This window comes from Labrus bergylta, chromosome 21, assembly GCF_963930695.1.
Source record: "Labrus bergylta chromosome 21, fLabBer1.1, whole genome shotgun sequence".
Taxonomy (NCBI): Eukaryota; Metazoa; Chordata; class Actinopteri; order Labriformes; family Labridae; genus Labrus; species Labrus bergylta.
This window is the reverse complement of record NC_089215.1, coordinates 12,185,104-12,204,643: the sequence shown is the minus strand read 5'-3', so window position 1 is coordinate 12,204,643 and position 19,540 is coordinate 12,185,104. Positions and strand designations below refer to the sequence as shown.

The window sequence follows — 19,540 nt, the reverse complement described above, 5'->3', positions numbered from 1 at the left end:
TAGTTTTAAGCAAGGATTTAAAAACTGGTATAAGATGTACCAAGAGATGACCTTGATGTCTGATAATGAAGAAAGTACGAGGGCTGAGAAAAGGATGAGGGATATGACTACACCAGGATGCTGATGCATTGCAGGATATGGGGCTTGTGAAACAGAATGTACTGAGGTGGAAACTTTGAGCTGAGGTTGTACGGATGCAGACTCCTCGTCTCCCCTCCTTGGAGCTGGATGAAAACTGGCTGAACATTTCAACCAGGTGATGGGAGGAGCTTTTTTGTGATAGAGGAACCTCCTTCAGCCCCATGCACAAAAGATAAAGTAAAAAATAATATGGTCAGGAGTCTGGTACATCATTTGTGTTATCTCCTACTTTCTTAATGTCAGTTTTCTCCCCCTGCAGCAGAGATAATATTAGTTATGATTCCTCATATTCCCTTTGGGGCTGCCTGAGCTCCCTTGCTCTGGACAGTCTGGTTGTTAAAGCCTCTTGGGACCGGCTAAACCTCATGATCCTGGTCATCCATTTTCCTGTAATAAGTTTTTACTTGTTCATCCTCCTGCTTTTGTTCAAAGAACGTATCTAGTTCCATCCTTTTATGTTTCTCCTCTAGTTAAGCATGTATGAATAAGGTCCAACACCTCTTTTAAGGACTGATTGGAGCCTCTGCTTCGCCAAGAGGAAGATGAGGAGCTGTTTTGCTTGAACTCCTCTGCTCAGTTCTGCGTCCTCCTAGGTGATTGCTTGTCTCTGTCGGGATGCTACCAATGTTGAATCTGTCACATAGTCCTTTAATTGGGGCTTTTCTTGCCCTACCACTCCCACTGTCCAATGTTGTTGTCTTAAGACCGGGCCCCTGAAAAGCAGAAACTGCTCCATATTACAGGTGCAGTCCAGTCAGTCTAGATCATTAGGGCTGACTGAGCAGGTTTGGCTTGATGGACCATTGTTTTAGGTGCAGCCTAAGTGAGGAGGGCAGGAGCTTACTGACATCAATTATGGTCAGGAGGCATCAGAATAAAGCTCAGTGAGATGCATATTTCTCCTAAGGTAATTTATTCAGACAGTTGCACCTTTAACTTGTCAGGTCGTGTTCATGTCTTTTAAAAGAGAAATAAAATATACAGAGTTGGTTAATTGCTTATCTTAAATAAGCTAAATTATCTTAATTGACAAAGTTCTCTTTAAAGACAGAATAATGCATCAATTAAAAAAATAAATCAAGTCTGAATCCAAACTAATGAAACCTCAACAATAGCTCACATTTGAGGCTTTCTTTTTTTTTAACCAACAAGACTAACTAGGCCTACTGTTCGATAACTGCATATTATCAACACAATTAAAATCTACATATAGTCAAGCTGTGAAAATAAAACCGATTGCTTGCGCAAAGACCATAGTGTATCCCGTTGTCCCTCTGAAGATATGTGCCATTTGTTTCCTTATGTCTCCATCTTGAAAGGAGGCTTCTAAAATTGGTTTGCCGCTGCGTCTTTTTTTAGCCGACGTGTCCAGAGTCGAGCCTGCTGCCTTGGGTTTGGATAGTAGACTGGCGTAAAAGCAGCTTTAGTGAATGAACGCTTGGTGTTTTGCTGGAGAGCCTTTCCGAGCTGGGACTGAGCTAATATTTATCAGCCGGTGCACCGCAGTGCAGCGGTCAGCAGCCTCGGTGTCCTCGTACGTTGTTTGGCCGCCTGGTGAAGCCTGATTTCGGGAAACGACGAGCTGCAATGGACCGGTGAGACTGCGACTTCACTGTGGGAGGATTTCCTTTGACTGACCTTAAATCAAGTTAGGGAGTCATTCTGAGACGTCTGAAAACATTTGATAGTTGTTTTGATTTGTGGAAACAGATGATCAACAATATATTTACAAGATACATATTTCCCCCAATACATTAATTAAGAATATTACTAAGATAAACCTTTTATCTATAGCACCGTTTGAATATACTCTACCTAGCCTACTTAATTTTACTCAGAAGATTAATTTAATTTAAAGTCTACACTAAGGACTCTTGGCAAAGTTTCAGCTATTTTAAAGACTTGTTTTATGCTTATATTTCTATTGTAACAGTCTTTCCAGGGACACTACAGTACCCATCATTCTTTGCCTCATTTCAGTTTCTACAACAAGAGGCAGCACAAGACAAGACAACATTGGTGGTGTTTTTTTTTTTGTTTGTGTTTTACAGGAGATAAATATTCCTTGTAAAACCTTTACAGCAGTCTCTTTGTGCCTTTTTTTTTGATGGATTATTAGTTATTATTATTAGACTATTAGTGCATAATAGTACTAGAGAAAGAGCATTCACAGTCATTTTATGGTTTTAGGGTTCCCCTACAGCAAGGATGGGCAACTTTGGTCACAGCAAGGGGCCACATTCATTTAATTCTCACTGCCAAGGGGCCAAATTGTAGGATACAAAAATGATTGAAACCAATTGTGTCTCAAATTTAACTTAACATGTACCAGTGATCAAATATTATTATGGACATATTTCTGGTTTTCATGTTTTCATGGCAGATTTGTCAGGTTTTCTTCATGTTTCCAATTAATTGATATGTCAAAATTTACCTGAGGGCCACATTGAGGGTTGATGGGGGCCGCATGTGGCCCCCGGGCCGCCAGTTGCCCACCCCTGCCCTACAGTTACTTATTGCTCAGACAGGCACTTCAAAATGCTGTACATTGTTTAGTGGCATATTTGATACATTTAAGAGCAGTGTGTTTGTGCCTTCATGTAGTGGATCTGCTACATTGGAGCACTACAAGGCAGCCATGTTGCTGAGTGGTGTTGGTGACGCTCTGGGATACAGAAACCAGCTGTGGGAGTACAATGAGTCTGGACCAGCTATTCACCAGGTTGGTGCTGCACATAGAGGAGTCATCCTAAAGTCTGTAAAAAGTTAAAAACTCTGGCTCTTAAATGTTGAGCTTCATCCTTTCTGTCTGTGCAGGAGCTGAAGGAACTCGGTGGTGTGAAAAACATCAAGGCTGAGCTCCCTGATTGGCCGGTGAGCGATGACACAGTTCTGCATCTGGCGACAGCAGAGGGACTCGCAACTGGTGAGCTCAAGATGACATCGGATTAATTTGCTCTCTCTGACTTTTCTCTCTTGCTCCCTCATTTTCTCTCAAACCAGAAATTGACCGCATTGTTCTGATAGTCGGTGGCGTCCTGATGAGGCCTCATCAGAACACACCACACCCTCCAGCTAAAGGTTAAATCTAATACCTAGTCTTGTCTTGATTTGCTGCTCTATTACGTTTGTATAAGTGGAAGGGAAATTATTGCAATTCTATTTGACCTTTACTTTGATAAGGCCTTGTTAGAAGGTATGTAACATCTTTTGTAAAAAAAAAAAAAAAAAAACGTAGATATGGACAACATTAAAGAAGTTGTCTGCCTCATAGGGAAGGTGGGGGAGGAGCTCCTGCATGAGGTGGCTGCTCGATACGTTGAGGGGATGAAAGACATGGAGGGGAGAAAACCAGGGCCTTCAAGCATCCTGGGTGAGACAAAGCTTTTATCTGTTAATTTAAAAAAAAAAGAAAAAAAAGATGTTCATCTGTGGTGAAGATTGTATTTATACCCTTTCAGGAGTGTCCCAGCTGAAACCTGGAGAAGAGGGGGGCTACAGAGTGCCCTATAACCCAGAGGGGACGGGCTGCGGAGCGGCTATGAGGTCCATGTGCATTGGCCTCAGGTAAAACTCCTGTCCTGAGAACAAACACATTTTAGCCCACTATAATCCATATGAATTGTGGATGTGGAAATGTGTCGTTTGTTTTGATACCTGGTTGGTTTTTATGTTTTTTACATTCCTCTATAGTCTTATTTTATTTGTATTCATATGCATGCTCTTCTTCTCGTCTTTTACTGCTGCAACACTTGAATTTCCCCACTGGGGATCAATAAAGGATTATCTTATCTTATCTTAACTGCCCTGCAGTTTTGAGCCTTAGTCCTGTAGAGTCCACAACTAGAGAAAGGGAAATATGTTAGAATAAATGAAGGTGGGGATAATTGACATTGTTTTATCAATGCGTGCCTCTAATTGGCTTGTGTTCCTGCAAATCGAGTTCGTATCTGTCGGTTATATATAAATACTTATATATGCATTGTTTATAAAGTAATAAGGAGTTGCCCTTCTTATGTTACTGACATGACTTTTAAAAAGTAAAGGTCAGACTCTAAAATAGCTTGGAGGTTGCAGACTTACTCACTGTATCTCAGAGACCGTAACTCCAAGTGTGAATACCCTTCCTCTAGTTCTCTGTATCTTCCTCATTATTATTGACTCAGTTGATAGTTTTGTCTGAACATGGCGTGAAAACTAAACTAAACTAAATAGTCAGTGGCACTCTTAAGAAATCTCAAGATCTCAAACTTAAAATTTCTAGTTTTGTTCAAACAATTGTGCGAAGAACCCCGTTTTCAATCCTTTAAAAACAATCTGGAACAAGCTCTTTAGGCTGGATTCCCACGATGTAACTATAACCACAAATCAAAGAGTGAGCCCATCAACAAAATAGTGAAACATTTTCAGGTGATTGACGTACCATTTAAACCCCCGTCCTATGTCGAACTAGTTCTGCCAACTTTCCACTGAAGTAATACCTGGTTTAGTTCAATCATCACATCTGAATGAGCAGAGGACTTCATCAGGAGGGGATCGGATTTATCCGTGTTCTTGTTTCCGTGGTGTAAAAAAACGTTAAGGCGGGTGTCATTCTTCATCTCTTAGGATTATGAGGCATTGTCAAATCTCGGTTTCTTTATTTACAGCGACATTGCTACTGTGGATTAAATGCAGTAATGAGACAATAAACATATGAGGCACATTTGTGCAGCTCGTATCCAGATTAATTTGAAATAAATGCAACTGTGAAACTCATTCCTTTGATCATGAGCAAATGTGACAATCAAGAAAATAATAGAAACTGACAACCAGTAAAAAATTTGTGGAGTCAATTAAAGCATGAAAAGAAGTCATTACTGTAAACATATTTTCTATAGAGCTGATACAGAAAGCTTAAATGCGTTTCTCAGCTGTGTGGCGGACCTCATTACTTTACGGTTGGACGTTCATAATAAATGCCGATAATGACTTTTATTTTGCCCTCACCAGGTATCCGAAGCCTGACCAGCTGTTGTCATTGGTGGCGGTCGCTGTGGAGACGGGCAGGATGACCCACCCTCACCCGACTGGTTTCCTTGGCGCAGTGGCGTCGGCCCTTTTCACCGCGTATGCCGTCCAGCGCCGGCCGATCACGACGTGGGGGCTCGGGCTGATCAATGAGGCCTGTCCAATAGCCAAGTGCTTCGTTCAGGGTCGAGGCTTTGCCGTGGAGGAGGCGGAGAGAGACTGGGAATACTTCTGTGACAAGTGGCAGTGGTAGGAGCAGCTATAGTCAGGTTTTTGTAAACAAGTGTGGGGTAATGTTTAGTGAGCGGGCTGTTATGGCGGAATGGAACCAAAGAAAGGTTGGAAACCACTGCTTTAGACTTCACTGTTACCAGACTCTGTAGCCGTATTTTAAAAAAAAGCCTACCTGGCTGTTATTACCCACAATTAACAGAACATTTCTATTCATGGAGAAATGACACAAACTAAACAGGACTGCACAAATCACCGCAACACCTCACTGAAGGTTTCTGCCTCAAAACTGATGACAGCTTCTTACCTCTGTAGAATCCAATAACGACAGACTACTATCAGGATGTGAGGAGAATGTCTTCACTCTGTCCTCAGGTACCTGGATACGAGGGGCATCTCTAACGGGGTGGGGCCTGCAATCTGGCCCTCCTCCTACGGCCCAGCTGAGAGAGATGAAGCCTACAAGAGCTTCAGCCTGTCAGGCTGGGCGGGACGCAGCGGCCACGACGCCCCGATGATAGCGCTGGACGCCTTGCTGGGTGCAGGTTCAGACTGGGAGGAGCTGATGAGCAGAGCAGGCTTCCATGGAGGTCAGACATTCAGACTAGACTATTTATTTGTTTAGTTTTTTAACTTCTAGAGGGAAGTCTTGCCCAAACATTAGTCCTGGAAACCCTTATGCAATCGTAAACATCTGGAGTTTAATCCCAAAGTATTTTTAACATTTTTCACATACCGTTACACCTTAAGGCCGTGTTCACAGGGCCTAAGCCTGGCACTTCACACACATTCCTCTCCCATTGTTTTAGTTCTTCTTTGTCCTCTACATTCAGCGCACTTCTAGCTCAGACATGCCGTATGGTCTGAGCAGCTTTTGTGTAGGTGTAATAATAAGTGATGATTTAAGGGAAACGTTTTTTCATACAACACTTTGTGAACAAGCAACCTAGCTGCAAAGGCTGACAAAAAAATAGTTATAGACTCTGGGTGTTTAAGTGCTCTGGCTGTCTGTGGTGTAAATTGTGATAGAACAATGATTTTGAACTGAATAAGGGAGAAATATACACAGAAATTCCTAAAAACGCATTTATCAACTAACAGCCCCTATGCCAGTGAAGCAACTAAGGCTCAAAATGGAAAGCATAATGTACAATACATCATTTATTTCTGAATTATTTTTAGGCTTAAAAGGTGGAAAAGACAAATGACTTACTCCTACATGATAATTAAAACTAGATTTTGGAATTTTCTTTCACATCCAGGTTGAGAATCTCCTCATTAAATTATGCTGACAACTAACTAGGATTAACATGTACACGTGCACTACAAATTACATTTGCGATACAGTTTTAAGATAAATAGAATTCTCTGTAAAATGCCGAGTCATCCACTGGCATCACCAGCAGCTTGCTAACTTTGTCTGAAATGTGAATCTGGGCAGGAAGTGTCGAGCAGTGGGAGAGCTGTGAACAACAAACCAATTAACTGAAAGACACTCAAAATGCTCTTTGGCTGAGGAGAGCTGCACAGTTGGGCGATAATGATCTGTGGGTTCATCACTTCAATTGACCACATTAACTCAAAATATTGACTGAAGCTTCTTTAAAGCCTGAACAGATCTATTATGATTACCGAGAGAAACACTCGAGTGTTCAGTTTCATCACTGGACTTGTGCTCATAGATTTGTCTCTCGTACAGGCGACAGTGACAGCACTGCAGTGATCGCCTGCTGCTGCTGGGGTCTGCTCTACGGCACCCAGGGGGTCCCTGAAGGCAACTACAGCAACCTGGAATACAGGGAGCGACTGGAGCGCAGCGCGGAGCAACTCTACGCCCTGTCACACTGAGGAGGCGACCACAGCCTGCTGCACTGACAGGATGTCCAAACAACGTTCACCGGGGGGGAAATTAGGTCATGCCCTCGTGACACATTGACGTAGAGCCAGTCTTTGCGCTTGGTAGTACATCGATCCAGAGGGATGTCATAGATGCCTGAAGGGCAGAGCAGTGTACCACAAACCCAGAGCCACCACTGCCACAAGGAGTGTGTGCCTCCTGACACTGAGGCTGCTGTATATAGAGGGGTCCCCCTAGTGACTGTTTTTTTACGTGAACTTGCAGAGTTGTAGCGCTGAATGGAACCAATCCCAGCTAATGAGAATGTGAAGAGAATACAAAAAGTCCCCCAGGAGGTAATTACTTTGTTTCGTCAGCCTGACCTAATAGCAAACGCTTACCGAGCTTCAAATTAAAAGCGCTCTCGTCATCAACCGGTAAAAAAATACATTTGTGTCTCATTATAGTTAACTGTTGCTTCATGCAGTGCGGAGCAAAGCTGGGACTGTTAAACTCCAGAGACATTGAATTATTGATCCAATAAATTTTAACAAACAAAGCTTTGTAGTTGAGTTGAAAACTTTATTTTTTGGTCATTGTTGTTTTAATATTTTTTTTTGTCTTGTCCATTTTTTATTAATTATATTTTCCTACAGGAGAGAAGAAGGGCAAACAGGGGTGATATTAACTACTGGATTGAGTAAAAAAAAAAAAAGAAAAAAAAAAGAAAAAAAAGAAACTGTTTTCTAAAATCCCCTCCTCCTCAATCCCTGCTTTCAGTCTCTGTTTCCCACTTGTGTCATGGTACTTATGAAACCTCAAAAGGCAAAAACACTCAAAGATTCAGTGTCTTCTGTGTTTTTTTTATCCCTCTCGAACTGATCCGCCCAGTAAGGTGCCTCATGTCTCTGAAACGGGAATGAAGTGGAAAGAGGAACAGAATGACAGTGGCAGGGCTCGCACTCTGCTGCTGTCGTCTGGCGTCTTCATAGTTTGCATTAAAAAGGTTCTCCTCGTCCTCCTCTAGGGCCAACACCACCGAATGAAGAGCGTTACAACAGGAGTATAAGGTGCTGTGAGACGTTTTGTCCTCTTCCCTCCTGTGCACGATAGTGTCACTTTCTGTTTTGTTCTGAGTAGGATTCAGTGTGGGCCTCACCTCCAGAAGGCAGCAAGGATGTCAGGGCTCATTCCTGGGAACAATTTGGGATGAAAGGAGGGGAGGGGGCAGGAGGGGTTTAGTTTCCAGGCTGATGGAACGAGGCAGGGTGTGTCTGTACCTGCATTGCTGTGGGTGGAAAACAAAACAACAAAAACTATGAAAACAAAACCACGCCTTGTAACTTCAGAGAGAATGGAAACCACTTTCATGTGACAGGACAATGGCAGGGTTTTATTTGGCACCACGTTGCCTACCTTGTGGATGTCCTATGTAAAAGTGTTGGTGTGCTCCTTGCTGAGGTCCGTGCTGAGGGTGTTGGGGCACTGAACCAGGGCCCTGCTGAGGGGGCGGCTGCAACATCACTAACTGGGGCTGACCGTGGCTCCCAGAGTGGTGGGGACCCGACATGGCTCCTTGTACATGGGCCTGGAGTTTAAAACAACAAGTTTGGATTGAGTTGAAGTCTTCCAAACACATTTTACCCGCTGTGCAAGGCCAAACAGTTACTCCTGCATCGTTTGTGTAAAATGCTAAAGCTAACAAAAACAAATCAATTCTAGAACCGACAGCTGGTCATCCCAACAGATGATTAGATTTTTCTGGGTAGCTAAACATTTTCACGCCAATATATTTTTTAATTAAGCTAAAAACCGAAGAGTGCGGTAATCATAAAGCCATGGATGCATACCTGTGCTAGCTGTCCCAGGGGATATGATTGTGGGATACCCTGGTGGCTGTGGATGCTGTAGCCCTGGATGGGGTAGGAGCCCTGTGGAGACGTGTGGCCTGGTGGCATGTTAGATGGGGTGGGTGCTGACAGGGGACCTGAGTGGTACAAGGACTGGGGCTGTGGGCCTGACTGGGCATTCTGAAAAGAGAAATCAGATAATAAATTAATCCAGCACATATGTCATTGAGGCTTGATCCTTGCCCACAAGTGAATCCTTCAGATGATAAGATAAACAAGCACTGCTTTCCCAAAGGTAGTGACGTGTTCTGCTCTCCTCCAGGACTTCTAAAAGCCACATTTCCAAGTTTATCACCACAATGGTTCTGTAAAACTGTTAACCCTGTGCAATACCAGTTACAAATCCAAGCAGAGGGTAACTCCAGTGGTGACTATTGACATCACTGAAGTACATGTTAAGCAATATATGGATACAATTTCCTTGCGAAGACCAACAACATCAAAAGGCTGAAAGATGCCATCTCTGACTAGGGGAATAAAAAAGTGCCTTGGTATCTCACCTGTCCAGGGCTAGGTGCAGCGTGCTGGGGAGGGGGCTGGTTGCCTGTGGGGGTACTGGAAGGCTGAGGCTGATGCACTGCACCCGAGTGGTGGGAGAAGGACTGAGGAGCTTCACAAAGAGAGACAATTAGTGTCAAGATAATGCTTTATGTCAGTGTATTGTTAGACTCTTAAGGAACAAGCAACTGATATAAAGTCAACATTTCAAAGTCTTAATCCGGCCGTCTGAAGACCATGCAGCAAACAACAAATAATGTCATGTACCCGTATGATCTGCAATGTATTTAAGAGTTGCATAAATACATTTTGTGTCTGAAATCCATTACTGCGGGTTTCAACTCACCATAGATGCCCTGCTGTGGTCCCTGAGGTCCGTCTCCCTGTGACGGGAACTGAGGGCCTCCTGGGGGTCCCATGGCTTGTGGATGGGGACCTCCGCCTTGACCTATCATCCTAGCTCCACCCTGCAGCATGGAGTACATCGGCTAGAGAGGGAGATATGAAAACTTTCTTATTTTGTGCTCGTTTCTTTTATCCTCTGTTGAATAAAAAGCTTTCTGAACTGATTTATAGAAGAGCTAAGAGGGCCCTACCTGTCCAGGGTACGGTGCCATTGCCTGGATGACCTGCTGCTGGCCGTACTGCTGTGGATTGTACTGGAGGTAGGACTGAGCGTAGGGGGACGCTACCAAAGGGGCCCCGGCTGCTGATGCCGCCGCCTGCATCATTGGGGGCGCTGACGAACCGTGGTCAGAGCGCTGACCCACGACTGGGCCTGGTGATGGAGAAGAATCATGAAGACAACAGGAAACATTTTGAACATACAGAAGCACTTACAGATCAAGACCGTTTTAAATTCTATCTTATTAAGCATGTGTGTGCACTGTGATGTCATAAGTTTCAGCAATCTGGTGACACATAGGATGAGAGGCAAACTGATAAAACAAAGACTATAATGAGAGCTCTATTTATACTTCACACGAGTTGAAAGCATTTTTAATTTTAGAAGCTATTTGTTACAAAATTATGAGAACCACATACATACATCAATAAGAGAGAAAAAAATGATTTACCTTTGGTCCGGGGGTATTTCCCCTGGCTGACAGTAGACATGGTGTACTGGTACATTGGTGGTTGCTGAAAAACAAAAGACCAAGAATCGATGTCAGCACCAAGAAAAACTGAACTAAACAAAGTGTCATTCACAAAAAATTCCATTTACTTTGATCAACATTTTATAGTTTCAAATACTGTATACTATAAACAAAATGACAAACATATCTTTGCTTCCCAAGTTTCTATATTTACAGTTTTTGGGTTTTTATATTAAAAGGAGACTCCTTCATTTTCAAACTGTCTTACAATCAACAGGTTCATGTGGTTTTAGTGGAAAAAAGATTAATCTGACTATTTTACTAATGATCAAAAATGAAAGTTAATTTTAGTCAAAAAAATATTAAAAACATGATTTGTTCTGTAATAGTCCGTGTTAAACTCTGCTAATTCCAGCTGCTCCACTTGTTTCTGGACGACTTTCATGTTTTAAAAGTATACAACAACTTTAATAACGTAACATTTCTAGATTGGAGTATGATTCATGGCAACGTTTTAATTACCTGCACAGAGTGGATCTGTGATACATAAGAGAGGTAGGGGGTGTTGTAGAGGGGTCCCTGACCGCCTGGGTGCTGAAGGACCACCGGGCTTGGAGGAGTGGGTCGAGGTGGGGTGGGTGCAGTGTTGGGCTTTGCCTGAGCAACAAGAGGTGTATATTGCTCATTTTACACCATAGAACAATAATCTTAGAAACAATATGAAGTAATAGATCTAAATTCACCTACATATAAAATGACTGAAGTATCTTTAGCACAGATAAATCGGCTTACCATCGGCATCGGAGCTTTGATGGGGTTGAACTCTTTTGCGTTGGGGTTTAATGTGGATTTCTTCACTTGTCTAAGAGAGTAAAAAACAGTGTTTGAAGTAGTAACACAAACAAGCTTAATGACACATTGCTCTTTGAAAAGTCTTAAGTCCTTTTTGAAACTCACTCTGGCATGCCCTCTGTCCTCTCTGTTGTGTCAGATCTGGCGTCGTCACTTCCCGGGGTCCTTGCAGGCTGCGGGGTGGCTAGTGAATGCCTGTCTGAAACAGCTGCTGTGGTGTTGGGTGTAGCTGTGGTGTCCTTGGTGGAGTCATCAGTGGGGGCAGGTGAGGGCTGCGGTTGGAGCTGGGAAGGACTGGGAGCCGAAGGCTGAGGTTTGGGCTCTGAAGCAGGGTGAGTGTCTGATGACGAGGATTCGGCAGCAGCTGTTTGAGCGACCTCGCTGATGGCGGGAGGGGTCGCTGCTGCCGGGGAGCTCGGAGAGCTGGAGCTGCCTCCGCTTGCTTGGAGCTGAAAAACATCAAAACAAAGATTATGATTGATGGGAGAGAGGAGGTGATGACAAAAAGAGACGGATCATTTTAAAACTAATTTAAGTTCTTATAACCTTTTTATTTAGCTTCTGATCTGCAGGTTTTACTGCAAAAGTAAACTTTGTATTTTTGTTAAAATAGACATATCTGAAATCTGTTCCACTAGTGTGACAGAAAATGGCCCGAGAGTAAATAGTCTCACACTGCATTCAGCATCATAGATACTTAAATCACTTCGTTAGAACTCCCTTCACACCTAGAAGCAAACTGTCCTGAAAAATAAATCGACTCTTTACACTCTGATAACTTAAAAGATTAATGTTAGATTACAAACTGGTATTTTTCTTATTTTGATGTAATTTCTTAAGCTATCTCCAAATACTCAACATCCCTAGTATCTGTACAATCTTAGATTAAGGATGAGGTTAATCAATACACAATAATTATGAAACTATTGAAATAACTTGCTGTACTTGTCTCTTTTACAATGTTACTGTACACAATGATGTCATCAAGTTACAGCCAAAGTGATGACATAAAAAAAGATCAATATCTTCGCTTTCCGCACCCAAAAAGGTGAAGACTGTTTCCGCTTTCATTTCAGATCAATTTAAACAGCATGATGTAAAAAATAATCTCCGGGTTGGAGGTTTTCAAGTGGCTAAAGAAGTCACCTAACATCAGTGATGTCTCAGGTCACTCTCTCCTGATTGTTAGCAGATTTTCTCATTTCACGCCTCACAGAAAGCAAACTGAACTCTTACCCTGAATTCCTTGCCAAATTTCCGCAGCTCCTCAATCTGCGACCTTTGCTGAACTGAGGGAGCTGGCGGAGAAGAGAGGAAACAAAGGTTAATGAAAATGTGAAAACTGCAAATTTAGTGCATGGTTTAACATGCTGTCGAAACCATCAGAGCGTGAAACTAGACACAAGTTCTAGTTCTATATTGTCTGATTTAAGTCTCCAAATTAAGACTTTTGGATTTAATTTTAAGTACACACCTTTACCACCCTTTCCTTCCTCTGTGCTGCTGGGGCTCTCGGCTGAGCGTTCTTTTGCAGCTGCACCGAGGATCTCATTCACTGTGAAGACAAGACAAAGTAAATGAGTTTAAACGCTTCATTTCATTTCACCTTCAGCACTTGTTGCTAATTGCTCTGAAGTGAAGAATTAAGTTCACTTCGTTTCAGAAAGTAATACTTTTGACTTTGATTTCAAACTCTAAACAATGAAAACAAAACGAGGAGGTGAAATGTGAGACAGTACCATCTACAGGGAAAAGAGGGGCGGGGCCAGACGTCTTCTGGGCAGGCAGGGAGACGGACGATGTGTCCAAATAAGGCGTGTCTTGGAGAGAACCTGATTTAGGAGAGCGCGTAGCTGAAAGGACAGGACATGGGATAATTAAGGTGAAGTTTCAGACAAAACCAATTGATGATAGAGAAGACACTACAGGTGAATGAACTTACATGTTGACTGAGAATGTGAGTTGGAAGTGCGAACTGTTCGGCTAGACTGTGGAGGTCTTTGGGCTTTAGGAGATGTTCTGGTAGAGACTGAAAGCAACAGAAAAAGGACATTTTAATGTGAAACATGCACAGATGCTGTTAAAACATTTCTGACTAATGTTCACACATTTACCTCCATTTACAGGCCTGCCTGCATCCGTCAGCGAGTGTGGGAGTGACTGGGAATGAGGGACCGTGTGTCCGTGGGAGGCAGGGGGGCTAGTTGAGGATGGGGCAGCAGAAGCAGGCGCGGCTTGGCTCGAGGGGCCAGAGCCTGGACCTGGGCTGGGGCTCCCCTGGGGGTGGTGTGGAGGGAAGGGCCCTCCGCGGCCAGACAGAGGGCTGCTTCTCTCTGAGGAGGAGGAGGCACCAGGCTGGGGCCCAGTGGCAGAGGGTAGAGGGGGTCTGGGGGAAGAGGAGGATGGAGGGTTGGAGCGATAACCTCCGCTCAGGCGGTTGTGTGGTGGAGGCCCACCAGGACCTCTCTCAGCTCGCTCGCGGTTCATCTCTCTCTGGCGTTGAGGTAATGGAATGTACTTCCCCTCCCTGAAAGAGGACGAATAGTACATCTTACACAGGGGGAACACAAAGCTCATGAAGTGATTTAGGGGGGCATTTTATCACATCATATAATCTTCCTCAGCAGATGGAGCTTGACTACTTGAACTAATTGTGTGATATGATTGAAAGTTTCATGGCAGCCACTAAAAATGTGACACATCTGTTAACTTCTGACTCTGAAGTCATGAATACATGTTGACCTTCACATCCAAATAACAAAAATGTCAAGAAGTCTTCAGAAAAATTAAAGAGTTTTACTCAGTTGTCAAAGAGTTTTTAGTCTCCAATTCTAATCCTTGAATTTTTACCATCATGGCTAACAGAGACACTATGATATAACTAAACATAGCGGTAATGATATTTATTTAACAGCTGTGATTTTTTTCATCAACACTCTCATCAATAACAGACAAAAAGAGAACCCTCCTCCCCCACACACCTGGTGCTGGCTCCGGGGCTGTCTCGGCCCCTTTCTCGCTCTCGGTCACGTGGGCTCTCCCGTCCCCTCTCACGATCACCACCGTCCCTCACCACAGCACTGTACTTGTCCTCCTCCGTTTTGCAGTCATCGTTTTCCAGACCGACGCGGTGGCGATACTGGGGGCTGGACTCAATTTCACTGGCCAGGCGAGCGGCACGGGCCTCCCTCTGCCGATAGTTGTCAGAGTTACCCCTCTCCAGCGGAACACTAGACAAAAGGAGGAAAAATAACGATTAAAAAAAAAAAAAGGTTAAAATCCTTGAAACCCGCTGGATACAGGTTAAAGGTGGTACGAACAATAAAAAAAAAACTCTACTTTAAATGGAATAATGGCAGATTTGAAGGTTTCAACTCCCTCCAGTTGCACATGAAGAGTTATTTAATTGAATGTATGCCCTTCTCTTCTTACGTTTGGATTGTTATAAATGGCAAGATCGTCTGACAACATAGTAACATATTAGACAAGTCTGTAATTTTACAAACCATGACAATGTAAACAAATTCTCACTCTAATTACACTAAAGATGTCATGAGAAGGAATCTCCAAACAAAGGCTCAAGTCTCGCTGCTGCTGCACAAGTTACACTCCGTCTCTGTCGGTTGCTTGTTTGACACCATTCTTTAAGGGATAATGTGCAGCAAGTGAGTAATGTTGCAGAAGTAAAGCCTGGCATGGTGCAGGAGAAAATACTAATTTAATTGTGGTTTTATTCATTTGAAATAGTTGAATATCTCCTATACTATTACGCCCACAGCAACAGTCTGTAATTCACAACAGCAGCCTGTTTTTAAGAAACTGTGGAAAGTCACACTGACCAGAATTCAGAATTCACACATTCAGTGGTGTAATAAAATTTAAGAGACATCCACCACTTTTTCCTGGTTTCTTACCAAAAATCTAAAAACAGAACTGGGAATTGTTTTTGGAAGTGAGCAAAAATACGAACCCTGTTTTTCTTTTTTCTTTTTTTTTCTTTTTTTAAAGATCTCACTGGAGATATTATCTATTAGCAATTCATGGAGCGAATGATTCCATTTGGAAACTTACGTATACATGGAGAGGCTGGAATCATATGTTGATGTGACTCCGTATTTCACTTCGTTGTAACGGAACATCTCATTGGCGTCCCAGCCATTGGACTAAAGACAAAACAAAGAAAAGAGATTCATTGTGGGGAAAATAATCAAAAATGTAGAGTAATGCTTAATTATTGCCACATGCTAGAAAAAACTGATTACTTTTCATTTGTCAGATTGCATAGTAAATCAGATTATTGGTCAACTTATTTCATAAGATTGAGGAAAGAAAAATCAACCCACTAAGAGGCTGTGTGTACAGAGTTTGTATTATAAATGTTGCATATCTAAGCCTTTGGGGTCAAACACTTTGATATCCTAACATGGCTTGTGTTCTCTTTGCATTAAAGGCACAGAGCAACTCACTGCATCATTTTCTAGATCGTAGCTCTCCCCATTGCTGTCTCCTCCCTCCCATCTCTGCAGGACTTTCTCCTTGTGTTCTCCATTGACGCGGGTGGAGCTGATGGCCGTGTCTGTGAAGGTGTCTAAAATCAAAGGCAACAAAACAATGAAACAATTCTTGTTCCCTTTAGCAAGATTGCATTTGGTTTGAGTACAAACTCCAAAATGACAGAGCACTGTTATCATTTGCTTTCTTTCAACAATATTACAAAAATTAAGCTCTAAGAATTCAAAAAGTATTTTCTCTTCTTTCCCCACAAGCTACAGAAACAGTTCAAACCATTCAAGCTTTATACACAGATATTTCAATGCTTGCACAAGAAACTTTGCCATTATTTATTATAAATCAATGATGCCCTTAGCATGACCACAGTCCAATGATATCTTCTAAACAAGTATTTTCTGGGTTGAACTATACCTCTCAGCAACCAAAGATAGCAGATCTGGGAATTGCTTGCCTTTTGTGTTGTTTGTACCTCTGGTGGCGAAGTTCAGGTCAACGTCTTTGCAGATCATAGTCACCAGGTCTGAAGGGCTGAAGATCATTGTGTCTGTGATGTCCTCCCTTCGTGGTGGAGCTGATGATGAGACCTCCTCGTCGCTGCGTTTATGTACAGCGTCTACAGCCAACTCGCACTAAATTAAACAACAGAAGAAAATGGATATTTTTTCCACAATACAAGTCTAGTATAGACAGATTACCAATGGATTACTTGAAGTGTTTCATTAATTTGGCAGGGGGAACTGCGTGCCTGTGTGCTCAACACGAGCTTCTTACCCGGGAACTGAGAGTCTTGAATATGCCTTCAAATACACTGCCGTTCTTCACTCTTATGTCACAGGTGGAACCCTGAACAAGATAAAAAAAAATAAAAAAACTTGTCAAACAAAATCTATTTGAAAATGAGTTAGGGTAAATCCACAGTAGGCAGATTACATTTTACCTCAAACTATTATCATAAATGTAAAAACGGGCACATTGAGTATTTTCTTTTGAGAATAGTCAAAGGACTCACCACGACTGCTGTGAGGAAATGTAGCATTCTGGCATTATTGTACACACCATCAAATCCCTGCAGAATGGAGTAGGTTTTATTTTAAGTATCACTCAAACATGACATAATAAGCATCATATAGGTGTATCTAACATGGGTTGGCATTCGATATTAAATCTACCAAAGGCTATTGTAATCATTATTAATCACCACATAAAAGTGGGCATCATTTTAAGAAAAGTCAATGATGCCCTCTCCTGAAAAAAAACATATTAGACCCTCATTTGAGGTTGTATTTAAATTTTTCTTCAGGGTCATTAGGTCAAATGCAATTGCAGCTGAAGGCTGACCTTTGCCAAAAATGTGAACCAGCTGAGAAAAATACATGACTTAAAATGATGATCACTTGAGAAATACAAAATGCTGATTTCCCCTTGTTGTTTTCAAATCTTAAATTGTAGTCACAAAGTGATGGAGTTTGACTTGAGTGTTTCCCATTAGATATTAACCATGTTACATTTTTGTTTGCTGCCTGACTTTGCCAGAACGGGATACTTACAGAAGTCGACTGGAAAGATGGCTTTGCAGAGGGTCGGTTCCTAAAAAAAACCCCAAAAAACAGCACAGTTAAAGCATGTTAAATGTAAAAAAACAAAAAGGAGCCTAACTTGTTTTCAAAACCTGTTCAAGGACTTGCAGGGTTACATTCAGCATTACTAATATGGAGCACTTTAAGAGAAGCTTGAATAAAGTATACTTGGTTTTTAAATCACCAATTCAATACACTGATGTGTATTTTCACATTTCACATTTGACAATGCCAGGCATCCACCTGCACCCTTGCAGCTAAAAATCCAAGCATTAAAAGTCATTTGTAGTGTTGTTATCTACAATGTCAATGAAGGCCGATGAGATGTTCAGTTTTTTTCCTGTTTTACTAACCCATATAATATCACAGATTTTGTATCCATATCTTCCAAAACAAATGAAACGCATTAAAGTCACGCCAACATTTTTAAAGAAAAACGGGAGAGTGGTTTGGAGCAATAATTGAACAAAATAATAAAACAAAGACTGGTGAGAAGCTGTGGACAGTAGTTCTGTAAACAGACGCTCGTCTCTAACATGTAGATTCAGTTTCACTTTGTGCCACAACATTTCAACGTGAATTATGACGTTTCTGTATTCGGGACCTTGAATCTTAAAGACGGCTTGATGCTAACGTGTCGTGTTGTCAGACATCATCGTCCTTTTTCTTTCACTTACAGGCCAGAAAAACTTTGGTTTCTCTTGTGTGCTAATGTGCTACCCCTCGCTGGAAAACGAACCATGAGCTCACCTCACGTATTGGTCTTCGTCTAAATTCGAGGATTGTGATTGGCCTGTAATAACTGTCAATCAGAGATGCGCCGCTCTCATTGGACCCCGGAACTCAAGCTCCTATTACAGAGACACACCCACCCAAAGCGCTTTAACCGGTAGGCCTCTGAGCCACAGGACAAATCCCCAGACTGTCCTGACACAACATCCGGCACCAACTCACCTCCCAGCCGGTGTCCTGCTGCCGCTGTTGATGCCGCTGACCGGGGAAGACACACCACCGGGGCCCGAGGTTCCGTTTGACGCTTTTCTCCCGCCTGAGCCGGGTTGCTGCTGTTGTTTCAGCATTGTGAAAGCACAAGGCTTAGACAGCACCAAGCGTGCGCTTCACTTATAAACGCTGATTTTTGAAAGCGAACTATTGTTTTGCAGAATCACCTGTCCCGAACAGAGCCGGTGTAACCTCAGTAAAAAAAAAAACCGGCTACTGTAGCTAATCTTGCTAATGGGACACCGGTCGCTTGTGGCCTAAAATGTGGTGGCAGAACACCTACTTAAACATGAAGCAATGTGTGATATAAATTAAAAAAAGGTCCCCCAACTATCTACTGCGTGACCACAATGTTAACATCAAAGCAAATTATTAATTAAACGACTCGAGTTTCCGTATAATTATTAAGCAATAGCTCGCAGGGTTAGCATTAGCTCTGATCCTCCAGCTCACTTCTGGCGCTTTTCTCTCCGGGATTTTTTTTTTTTTTTTTTTTTACTTTCCTCTCGGTCGGTCGTTCTCGCCTCAACTCCGGCGCCGCTGACCCTTTCCGGTAAAAATATATATAAGGTCGTGGCGTTGCTGTCAGTCGCCTCGGGAAGTTCAGATTCTTCAGGTTTCTCAGTGAAAACCTGCTGCGGTCGGTCAACACCACCTCTCGGTAGGTTCACTTGACTCAATCCGCGCGCGGCTGAAACCGGGGCTGGAAAGGGGGAGGGGGGCGTGGACGTGCGCGTGCGCGTGCGCTTCTGACCTACTAGTGAGCCCGCGTACGTGGATCGATAATATGCACACATTGAGCCCAACATGTGATTGATTCAGACTTATATCTGATATAAGAAGAATGGGATGTCTGAACTGTACACGTGGCAG

The 19,540-nt window shown here is 42.7% G+C and overlaps 2 protein-coding genes across 4 annotated transcripts; one reads left to right on the top strand and one right to left on the bottom strand.

Annotated features, from left to right (window-relative positions):
• The first annotated feature begins 656 nt into the window (after positions 1-656).
• On the top strand, positions 657-7,778 carry adprh (ADP-ribosylarginine hydrolase). Its single transcript, XM_020639546.3, has 8 exons — positions 657-1,736; positions 2,746-2,863; positions 2,959-3,067; positions 3,416-3,514; positions 3,603-3,708; positions 5,134-5,400; positions 5,758-5,972; positions 7,082-7,778. The coding sequence occupies exons 1-8, from the start codon at positions 1,729-1,731 to the stop codon at positions 7,228-7,230; spliced, it is 1,071 nt and encodes a 356-aa protein (XP_020495202.1). The 5' UTR covers positions 657-1,728; the 3' UTR covers positions 7,231-7,778.
• Positions 7,779-7,780: 2 nt separating this feature from the next.
• LOC109987822 (ataxin-2-like protein) lies at positions 7,781-19,371 on the bottom strand. 3 transcript variants are annotated; one of them, XM_020639067.3, is made up of 23 exons: positions 18,620-19,371; positions 17,636-17,675; positions 17,098-17,154; positions 16,860-16,931; positions 16,540-16,717; positions 16,043-16,164; positions 15,648-15,739; positions 14,558-14,806; positions 13,691-14,103; positions 13,519-13,605; positions 13,316-13,429; positions 13,051-13,131; positions 12,813-12,874; positions 11,682-12,025; positions 11,517-11,586; positions 11,247-11,381; positions 10,704-10,767; positions 10,224-10,405; positions 9,974-10,115; positions 9,630-9,739; positions 9,070-9,249; positions 8,636-8,807; positions 7,781-8,507 (listed from the first exon to the last, which is right to left on the bottom strand). In XM_020639067.3, the coding sequence occupies exons 1-23, from the start codon at positions 18,742-18,744 to the stop codon at positions 8,458-8,460; spliced, it is 3,141 nt and encodes a 1,046-aa protein (XP_020494723.2). In that variant the 5' UTR covers positions 18,745-19,371; the 3' UTR covers positions 7,781-8,457. The 3 variants fall into 3 exon arrangements, with proteins under 3 accessions (XP_020494723.2, XP_020494732.2, XP_020494737.2); XM_020639076.3 differs by having other exon boundaries at positions 7,781-8,412; XM_020639081.3 differs by having other exon boundaries at positions 16,558-16,717.
• Positions 19,372-19,540: the final 169 nt, after the last annotated feature.